The sequence below is a fragment of the Nicotiana sylvestris genome, chromosome 2 (genome assembly GCF_000393655.2).
Source record: "Nicotiana sylvestris chromosome 2, ASM39365v2, whole genome shotgun sequence".
In the NCBI taxonomy this organism is placed as follows: domain Eukaryota; kingdom Viridiplantae; phylum Streptophyta; class Magnoliopsida; order Solanales; family Solanaceae; genus Nicotiana; species Nicotiana sylvestris.
Window position 1 is genome coordinate 14,956,406 of NC_091058.1, and position 10,892 is coordinate 14,967,297.

At 38.3% G+C, this 10,892-nt stretch overlaps 1 protein-coding gene across 3 annotated transcripts; it reads left to right on the forward strand.

Moving 5' to 3' along the window:
- Positions 1-2,899: 2,899 nt before the first annotated feature.
- Positions 2,900-10,320, forward strand: LOC104220413 (proline-rich receptor-like protein kinase PERK8). 3 transcript variants are annotated; one of them, XM_009771278.2, is made up of 9 exons: positions 2,900-3,315; positions 3,490-4,618; positions 5,270-5,683; positions 5,960-6,043; positions 6,587-6,657; positions 6,843-6,922; positions 7,387-7,534; positions 9,553-9,714; positions 9,806-10,320. In XM_009771278.2, the coding sequence occupies exons 2-9, from the start codon at positions 3,724-3,726 to the stop codon at positions 9,992-9,994; spliced, it is 2,043 nt and encodes a 680-aa protein (XP_009769580.1). In that variant the 5' UTR covers positions 2,900-3,315; positions 3,490-3,723; the 3' UTR covers positions 9,995-10,320. The 3 variants fall into 3 exon arrangements, with proteins under 3 accessions (XP_009769580.1, XP_009769581.1, XP_009769582.1); XM_009771279.2 differs by having other exon boundaries at positions 3,499-4,618; XM_009771280.2 differs by having other exon boundaries at positions 3,502-4,618.
- Positions 10,321-10,892: the final 572 nt, after the last annotated feature.

Consider the following 10,892-nt stretch of genomic DNA (forward strand, 5'->3'; position numbering starts at 1 on the left):
TCAGTTGTTTTGTAGTAATTTCCCATTCTTTAGTTGAGATGATTTTTGCTCGCTCGCCCGCTCGACGCTTGCGTTCCTGTTTGAGTGAACAGCAGAAGGTGAGCCAACATGATATTCTCCTTCCCCCGATTCGAGGAGTTGGTGAATGAGGGTGGATCTATAGCGTTGCTTGTTTTGCTTGGTGTTTCGATGGCTGATGGGGTGGTTGCTTCTGAATTCGGTAGCCGTATTCAGCTTTCTTTCCCCTCATTTTTCAATCCTTGGCCCCGCGCGGTTTCGGGCTTGCTTTGGCTGGTTCCTGGGCTGCCCCGCGTGCGGGGGAGGATGCTGGTTGTAGCTTCCGTTTGCATGTAGCATCATGATCTAGTTTGGCATGTGAGGTTTACTTATCGCTCTTTTCGGTGGTTGATCATGTTTACGGTTTTGGATCTGGAAGAGACTAGAAAATTTCACTAAGAAATCCCCACAGACGGCGCCAAATTGTTTGACCAAAAGATACTGAAACCTTTTTGATTAAATCAACTAATGAAGATGAATAGGTAAATCTTAGTCACACACAGTAAATTCCAGATCTACAAACGGATAAGAAAATAATGCATGAGACAAAAATAGGGGCGATCAATCTCATTGATCTTTTTCATTTCTTTTTCCACCAATTGATGGAGATAATCTGTTTACATAATGAGTGGAAGATTGTTTTATCTTCCTTTTGCTAAGAAGATTATAGAGGAGAGGAAAGAGAGAAAAAAGCCCCTCTTTCTAGGAAGGTTCCCTCCCTATATATAGTCATGGAGTCCTTGTACGTTCTTTGGTCAAGACACCTTCATACCACGTCTGTTTCCGTCGTCCCCTGAGTATTGTTGTTCGACTTAGCGAGCACTGTGAGTACGTGGTTTGAAACAAATCATGGCGTCTTTCGCTATCCCGTCGCTTGGAGGGGATCCCAGTTGAATCGACCACAACGATCAGATTTTGACCAATTCAAACTGTCACTTGTTTTATTCAAATATAATGGCAACAAACATGAGGTAATCTAAAATCATTTACATTTTCTCATGTTCGAACTTTTTATGCTACCCAAATTTACTTGGGACTAATTTTCTCTTTTTAATGAAAGAAAGTAAAAGTTGCCTGGTTTTATTGAAAAGGACAAAAGGAAACAATAATCAGAGGGTGACTTGAGACTTGTCCGATGCTTTAATGACGAGGTAAAGGAAATGGAATAACTCAAACTGCAAACAAGAAGACCATATAGATAATATGTGTTATCTAGTTTTTTATAATATATCTGCCATTATTATCAAAAAAAAAAAATGTGGATAGAAAGCAATTGGGGTTGGACATTGGTGTTTTTTAATTTGAAATATAAAGATCTCTTCACGACTACCACCTACTCCGATAAAAACAAACGGAAGAGTTTGATGATTTTTCGTAGTACTACAAATAGTATTCATTAGACTGCTACAGTATAATTTTATCACTAATTCTGGCAAAAGAAAAGAATTTACATTCTGCATCTACTTCAATTGCTGGAATATGATAATAATGCCATAGATAGAGATTATATCATATCAAAATGGAGCTTTCAATTGATTATTTTCTGTAATCAGAAAAGAACATGTCACTAAGAAAACGAGGGAATATGAAAAACGTTATGCGGAAAGGGTTTGCGCAAAAACTTGGTTGAATAATTATGGCCTTTTATTTTATTTTTTAAAAAAAATAAGAAATTGTAAGTGGTTAGTGAAAGAAGATTGTTTGATTGAAAAAGTGTCTCAAATATAACTTCCTTACCCAAAATATTGTTTTCAAGCAAATAACTTTCTCAAATTAGTTTTCAAGCTCAAAAGTAGAAACTCGAATCTTGAGAAGGAGGAAGAAATCATTTTAAAGTCTAGTATGACAGAGGTCACAAAAAAAGAAATCAACTTTGCTTTCAACATCAACGTGCAAAATTCACCGCATCTACTCTTGCCCTTGTTAAAGCAAAAGCATTATTCTCTCGTTAGTTCAACAAACTTTATGGTATTCTAACAAGTTAGTATATACTTCATATTCAAAATTCCACGTTGGTTTGTAACGTCGCAGCAGCATGAAAAAAGAATGAGAAAAGAGAAGAGATATTAGAAGCAAGGATTTAACTTACATATACTTAAGGGTCGTTTGGTTTGAATACGGTTTATGGGGATAAATTATGCTGAGATAAGTTATGATGTGATTAGTTATGCTGAGATTGTTTCTTATCCACTGTTTGGTATGTTGTATCAAAAATGATAATTGCATAATTTCTAAGAGGGTATAAGTTATCCCGGTGCTAATTACCACACCCTCTATAAGGTATAAGTTACCCAGTATTAATTTTAATCCCGGGATAACTTATACCTAATTTGCTAACCAAACAAAGTATTAAAGTGGTATTAAATTTTTATACCAGCACTATACCTTCTTATACCTCGTACCAAACAATCCCTTACAATGTAAATAAATTTTATAATATTTTGCACCAAATAACCTCTTATATTTTAAGATAATAATCTCATTTATATATGGAAAGTCTCTATATTTATTTTGAAAATGCTAAACTTTTTTTTCCATATTAATATTATAGAAATTAAACTCAAAAACGAAAAAGGAAAAAGAAAAGAACAAAGAAGAGAGTAAAAAAGGAGAACGATGAAAGACAGAAAACAAGGAAACCTAGCACAGCAGCGCCATTGTTTACGCGTAGCCGGTAATTAAGGGAGTAATTTAGTGTGTCATAATTACGGCTAATAGCAACGTATATTTGTTTTTCCATAGAAAATGACAGTTATAAACTGACAAAAGAATAAGATCGGAGAAGACAACTAGCGAACTAGACTAAAATATTCCAAACGTAGTGTAGGGTCTATGACTAATGATTGTCTGTTTACAATTGTTGTGCAGAGACCACAAAACCGAAAAAAACCTCATCCTTGAACATGGGCTTCATGATGTTTTCTTTGACTTAGCTTCTCGATAACGTTCTTTCACACGTACAGAAGAAGGTTTATTTATCTTTATTCCGCACAATAATTAATTTGTTTGACGTAAATGCTGAGTCCATCACTATTCATCAAGTCTTTTTCTTTAGGCCTCACCATGTTGTGTCTTTCTTGTTCAAGATTCTGATTTACTAAACGAAATCAAGAAACGACTATTTCGAAGTCGCACCCACGTTCCCCATTTGCCCACATTTCATTTGTTTAGTACAGCTTCACCATTTCTCATGTTCTAAGGTTCCTACCTGTAATTGAGCAAGACCCAGAAGTCTAAGAGAGAGCAGTGGGTTAAGAGGTAAGTCTGAGTTTTGAACTACTAACATTGTATTAAGCTTTCTTCTAATGACAATTTGAGGGATCTGGGTCTGTCAAGTTTACCTTAACTACTGAATCTGGGTGCTGTTGACTTCAGTTTTAGTACATTCTTGCAATCTGTTGATCTGGGTTATTAATATTTTCTTTATTTTAGGGTTTATAGCAGTAGTTTTGGCTTCAAAGGTTGAATCTTGGCCAATAGTGCGACTTCATTTTGAGGCTTTCATATAGTGGAGATATAGTGTTTGAGGAAAAGGGTTTTGCATTCTTGGATCATCAACTGGGATTTAGGCTATTTGTGTGCAAATGAGGGGTTTTGAGAAATTCCAATGTGGAATTTAGAGGTTTACTGTACAATTCCTGATTAAAGTTGAGACCTTTATTGAAAATGGCCTCTCCAGATTCTTCCCCTTCTGTTGTTCCACTCCCAGTTTTCCCTGCAGCTTCACCTTCAAATTCTAGTTCTAGTACATCCCCTCCTCCACCTCCAGACTCTTCAGCTCCACCTCCTCAATTCTCTTCTCCACCAGCTCCGCTTTCTCCTCCTCCATCAGAGTCAAAATCACCACCACCTGTAGAATCTCCTCCACCTCCTTCGCCACCACCTCCGACAGCAGCAGCACCACCACCGTCAGTATCGCCGCCGCCACCGCCCTCACCACCACCACCTTCTCCTAAGGCTCCTCCGCCTGCCAGTGCCCCACCTCCAGTTTCATCTCCACCCCCTCCATCACGAGAATCTCCTCCTCCAGCCCCTCCTCCTTCCCCACCTTCTCCCCCTCCAGCAGTTTCACCTTCCCCTCCACCACCAGTGAAAAATCCATCACCACCCCCTGATTCTCCACCACCACCACCTGTTGTAAATCCGCCACAAAACTCCCCTCCACCTGCTGTATCAACACCCCCTCCAGCTTCACTGCCCTCTGCTCCTCCACCTGTCCCCTTAACATCTCCACCCCCTTCTATTTCTCCTCCTGCTCCTCCTAATAATGCATCTCTAGCTGGAGCTCCCCCTCCATTACCTGTGCCTCGCCTTCCTACAGAGAAGCCCACAGCTAAATCAACTACCCCTAACCCTGCTATCACTGCAGATTCAAGCCCCAGAAATGGTGGGGGAAATAGGACTGGAGGTGTAGTGGCAATTGGTGTTGTTGCTGGGTTTTTGGCCCTTAGCCTGGTGATTCTTGCTGTCTGGTTTACACGGAAGCGAAAGAAAAGAGAGAGTGCATTTAATCTCAATTACTTGGGACCCTCTCCATTTGCCGCTTCCTCACCAAATTCAGGTATTGCTTTGCATAGGTTCTTGAATTTCCTTATGGATTGTTGTTGTGTAGAATTTGTTTATTGGCTAAATCATTCTAATTTGTCAGAGTGGCTAAATGCATCCATCCTTTACCGAACTCTTCCTTGCATGGATTACTGTAGTGGTGACAAGGAACTATTGCATTTGAACCATAATGATCATTCTTTTCTTGAGAATGGTAACATTTGTATTAATAAAAAGGCACTATGGGAGTGCAAAGCCATAATGATCATTCTAATAGAAGGCATTTGCTTTAAAATGGTATATAAGCTCTGTTTTTTGAAATTACAGATGGCCCATCTGTATTACTATTGGAATAATACTTTTGCTTCTTTGCATGAAAATTTACTCTATCCTTTTTCCTTCTGCTACAGAGTTGAGTGCAGGCGCACACAGTAAAATTACTTTCTCAAGAAAAATAGGGTTTTGAACTTTTTAGATATCTGTGTTCTCTTGACTTTTCACTTATTGATCAGCTTTGAAGTATAAAGTAACGGTCAGAAAAATTGATTTCCGCTGTGCCAATTGTGCAAATTTGTTTTCTAGTATTGTTTACAGTTTATTTTAAAAAGTGTAACAACCCACCCTCTTCCTAGCCTTTGGAGCCATAACAAAATACTTATTTTTCCAGATACATCATTCCTAAGATCAAGGTCCCAACATTCTGCTTATCTTGCTGCAAACGGCTCGCAAAGCACTTTTATGTACTCTCCAGAGCATGGCGGTATTGGAAATTCAAGATCATGGTTCACTTATGAAGAATTAGCTGAGGCGACAAATGGTTTTTCCTCCGAGAGTATTTTAGGTGAAGGTGGGTTTGGATGTGTTTACAAAGGTGTTCTTAGTGACGGAAGGGAAGTCGCTGTCAAACAGCTGAAAAGTGGAAGTGGACAAGGGGAACGTGAGTTCAGAGCAGAAGTTGAGATTATCAGCCGTGTACACCATCGTCATTTGGTTTCGCTCGTTGGTTATTGTATCTCAGAGCAACAAAGGCTACTTGTATACGACTATGTGCCAAACGACACGCTTGACTATCACCTTCATGGTAAGACCGGTTTGAAATAAGGAACTGATTAATTGAACTACTTGGATTGCTGTACTGTAGATTCTTTTCTCTACCATTGAGATCTCCAATACCACAAATTCAAGATGAGTTGCTTATTTCTTTTACCATGGCTGATAATGTCCAAAGACATGACTAGCTGCTAACAATGGCTACAGCCAATTGGGCCTTCTGTTGTGCCACATTACAGTGAACATAAACACTCTATTCTCAGATGTGATTCCAACTTAACTTCTATCACTTGATTAAATGCTGCAGGTAAAGGCGGGACTATGGATTGGGCTACCCGAGTGAAAGTAGCTGCTGGTGCAGCACGTGGACTTGCTTATCTGCATGAAGACTGTAATTTCCTTCTTTCCCCAGTATCAAAAAAATATCATCCTTTCCTTTTATATTTATATTTCCTCTTGTCCACATTAAAGTCTAGGGCTTCATGAGACTTAACAAAAGGAATGATGGAGACAAAGTGGTTAGAGGAGCAGTTTCAGATTTCTGCAAAGTAGTTCAGATGCAAAATACCAAATGCTCCTCGCTTAGCATGTGTTTTCCATCAAAATAACCTGATTTCATCATCCTTCGGTATAGAAGTGTTTTAGATTTCTGCAAAGTAGTTCAGATGCAAAATACCAAATGCTTCTCGCTTAGCATGTGTTTTCCATTAAAATAACCTGATTTCATCATCCTTCGGCATAGAAGTGTAATACCTCGACTGGTCAATGCCATTAGTAACTGCATTGTTTATTCATGAGAAACTAAAATAGACCAATCCTTTAAGTTGTAATAAGCTGTGGGCTTTCTTGGTAATGCAGCATGTTGTTCAGTTGTTGTTTTATGCAATTTCCCTTGGTTTATCCTCTAAAATTTTGCTAATTATGTCATTTTCAGGCCATCCCCGCATTATCCATAGGGATATCAAATCATCAAACATTCTCTTGGATATCAACTTTGAGGCACAGGTATTCCAGTTTGTCCAACCTAAACTTATGTTTGTGACTTGGTATTGTCATTGTTTGTTGAATTTAGGCAACTAAACCAAAATATCTTGTGTTCCATACCTGTAACGGTTTATAGGTAATTGTATGCGTTATGCTTCATAGTTTATGTATTTTATGCAATTTTACAATGCTTTATTCTTTTGCAGGTTGCAGATTTTGGGCTTGCAAGGTTAGCAGGTGATGTCAATAGTACACACGTGTCAACTCGTGTGATGGGAACCTTTGGGTAGGTCATACATGTGCTAAGTCTTAAATTTGAAGAAATCTAGTTTGGCCTCATATGCTGTTACAATCTTGTATCAACTGACTATATCCTCAACGCCTTTGGCAGTTACGTCACAAGTAATCTCCATAAATTGTGATCCTAAACCTGCTTTTACTTTGAAACTCAGTGGAGTGAGTAAATTGACCTTAATAATAACATAAATTGATTTCCCACTTGTAAGAACAGCCTAAAGTTGGTTTAATCCTCCAATTGGTAACTTTGTACTCTTGTGTGAGGGCAGGATTTAGTCTTCAGTCAAACAGTTGCTTTAATGCAGCATCGCACAACCATGATGCAATAGATTTTCCAATTGGCTGTGCCATCCTATACTAAGAAGTGGGCTAAACTGATATTAATCAAGACTTATTCTGTAGCTGTATATGATGTGTCGAGCTGATTACTTGATATAACATGAATGATTCCAGATACTTGGCGCCCGAGTATGCATCTAGTGGAAAATTAACGGAGAAATCTGATGTTTACTCATTTGGCGTTGTGCTTTTGGAGCTTATTACGGGGCGGAAACCTGTTGACCAATCTCAGCCGTTAGGTGATGAAAGCCTGGTTGAATGGGTAAGTTCAAAATTTTTATTTGTTGTTAATTTCCTGCAATGATTAATGTTGATGCTTAATCAAAGTTTGTGGCCAAGCATCCGTTGTATGCTGAATTAAAGAGAAACCAAGTATTGAAACATAGTCCATGCATGTTTCCCATTAAGGGGAAAGCTGGGGATTATAGGACGCTCATTCTTTTTTGTGCATGTGGTGTCTGGGCCAGCTTGCGCACCTTGACTATTCCACACCTACTACCTCCCACCAACATAGGTATTGAGTAATCCCCCCCCCAACCCCCCCCCCCCAAAAAAAAAAAAAAACCACCCCAAGGCTTGGGCATCACCTAGTATTTTTTGTTTCCCTGAGATTTGTAATTGAGACCCCATGGTTCTCCTCCCACGTCATTGACCATTAGGCTATACCCTTGGGTTCAGCGTTCATTTCCTTTGAGGGAGAAGGGACGTTGGGTTTCCAAAATTGATTGTAAAGGCTCTGAGCCTTATTAGTGGTGGGAGTTAGGACTGCTTAAAAATCAAATACGCATGATTAACATAATTGGGATAAAAAATAAAATCAAGCTTTACGGAGCAAATGGTTATAAAGGTATCCGAACAAATACGATGTCTTATGGAGGAAGGTGATCTTTGCAAATCATGGACGTTAGAGACATGGTTGGTTTATATATAAACTATCTACATAGTATGAGGTAAGTGTATGGAAGGGATCATGACAGTGAATGACTTTTAAAGTTTATTGAGTTCCTAGTGAGATTGGTAATTGAATCCTACTTTACTTGACGCATAGATAGCTTGACGTATGGTGGGTAGAACCAACTCTGAAAGAGAAGTTCAGCAATTTATACTATCAAACAGTAGATAAACATGTTATGGTAGCCGAATAGCTCAGGATGGAAGAAGAGCTATTCAAGATACGGAGAGGAATGAAGTTGATGGTTTACTACGAATCTATACAAGCAAACACAGTTCAGGAGTTTAGATAAAACAATTTGGAAATGGACAGACAATAAACATCTCGCTATTAAGTTTTACTACAGAGATGACGAGCCAAGGCCTAATCGAGAGTCTGTAAGGAATACTAAAGCACGTAGGAAGTGGCACCTTCTCGTGTGCGCCTCATGGCAAACTGTTCTAACAGTAGACAATTTAACAAAAAGGAGATGTATTATGGTGAGTTGGTGTTGCATTTATACGTATTTGAATCATCTGCTATTTGCTTTGTGGGTAGAGGGAATGGAAACTGGGAGGAAGGGAATTTGGAAACTAACCCCTCTGTGCATATTTTAGACAATAGGAAAGAGAGGGGAGGGGGAGGGGGGATGATTATTATGGATAGTCAAAGGAGATTGTTCATTTCATGTAAACTAAATATTCCTCGTTTCATAGATAGTTGGCTGGAGTGATTTGTAATAAAATGAATTTGATCTATTAAAAAGATGTAGAGGAGTGATTAGCACAACTAGGACAATTAAAAACAAAATATTAAAATGCTAAAGCACTAACATAACTGAGACTAGTATAAGCTGAGTAGAAAATGATATCTAGGTCAAGTGACAAGGTCAAGATCACTTAACTTCAAGCTTGTGACTTTACTTTTTCTTGAAAGCGAAGCGGGTAGCATCAGAATATTCTACTTCTTTCCACTCAGTTAGATTGCTAGGTTTTATCTGGCAGTGGGTTACACTCAATATTTATTCTTCTATTAGTACTGCTAATTTTTTTTACCCCTCCCTAGGAGCTCTCCACTTTTGCTCCCTTGGTGGTTAACTGAATATTTATTCTTCTATTAGCTGTACAGTTCAATTTTTGTTTCTACTTAATTTACTTTTTTAAGTTCCATCACCCTGGCAGAGGATGGCGATACAATCCTCACTTGTCGTTCATAAAATAAAACATAAAGTTCAACCTATTTGATTGGGCCTGTTGAAGTTTGTCCTATTTGCTTATACATTATTCTCGTAGTCACTTGGGTATTATATTCGTTAAGTGAAAATTGAGAATTTACCTTCTATCTTGTAGGCTCGACCTTTGCTTGCTCAAGCACTTGAGACTGAAAATTTTGAAGATATAGTAGATCCTAGGCTTGAAAAGAACTTTGTTGCGAGTGAGATGTTCCGGATGATTGAAGCAGCTGCAGCTTGTGTACGTCATTCAGGCCCAAAAAGGCCTCGTATGAGCCAGGTGATTAGTCTTATTTGCAGAGACGCTGTTTATTATTCATTTTGCTGCAATCATAAATTTTTTGCATTGTCTGTCTGTCTTCCTGCTACAGGTGGTTAGAGCTCTAGATTCCATGGATGAACTGTCAGATCTGTCCAATGGAATGAAACCTGGACAAAGTGAAATTTTTGATTCAAGGGAACAATCTGCACAGATAAGAATGTTTCAAAGAATGGCCTTTGGAAGTCAAGAGTACAGTTCAGATTTCTTCAATTACTCCCAAAGCAGCTATAGGAGTTGAGTTTTCAATGGCTTATTATCAAATATTGCCGTAGTGTTCCCACCTGGTGCAAAATCGAAGCAATTCGCGCCGACAAGTGGTGGTTTCTCACAAACTTCGAATGAATATACCATAACTCACTGAGAGATCTGACCTGTAATTACATTGTGTAAATCACTGTGCTATTCCTTTTTTGGTTAGCGTTGAAATCTGCATTCTTTTTTAACTCCTTTTTGTTGTCTTTACTAGATCACACGGCAAACAATTGGTTTTGTAGCATTCTGAAATTCAACATTCTATTCATACAATGTAGATATATTAGTCAAGATTTCGTTTGACTTACAATACATGCTAACTAATCGTTGTTTGTTCTGAGTTGGAATTTCACGAGGTTTAAAGGTACCAAATGCAGATGCGCGCTTCTGGAACAAACAATTGTTCGGTGTAGCTATTTTGACCAACCAAAGTTTTGTGGGTAAATTCTTGAAACTTGGTCTAACAAAAGGGGCTTAAATCATGGGCCGGATAGGCATGTTGATGATACATGTAGCTGAAGGACCAAACTGTTGCTTCTAATATAAGAGAAATTAATCATGTCATTAACCTGACTTATACTCCCTCCGTTCTACAACAAGTGAGCAATTTGCTTTGGGCACACCCATTAAGGAAATACTAAATATTCTAGACGAAAATAGTTAGTGTGACTAAACTATCCTTCATTAAATGTTGCACCATAGTTATAGTAGCACTTCTTTTCTCAAATGTGAGGAGTAATGACTTTTTAGGGGTACATACATAAGGGTAATTTTGGAAAAACAAATTAATTTTTTTTATTATATAAATAGATACTTATTTTGGACCAAAATAAAAAAATAAATTGATCACTTATTGTGGACGGGAGGGAGTAAGAAAAAAAGAG

What these genes read in the sequence shown, in the direction of transcription:
- LOC104220413 (XM_009771278.2), top strand. Translation starts at nt 3,724, where the DNA reads ATGGCCTCTCCAGATTCTTCCCCTTCTGTTGTTCCACTCCCAGTTTTC. An exon ending in CGCTTCCTCACCAAATTCAG is followed by an intron (nt 4,619 to 5,269) that starts GTATTGCTTTGC and finishes TTATTTTTCCAG; the next exon opens with ATACATCATTCCTAAGATCA. An exon ending in TGCTTATCTGCATGAAGACT is followed by an intron (nt 6,044 to 6,586) that starts GTAATTTCCTTC and finishes TGTCATTTTCAG; the next exon opens with GCCATCCCCGCATTATCCAT.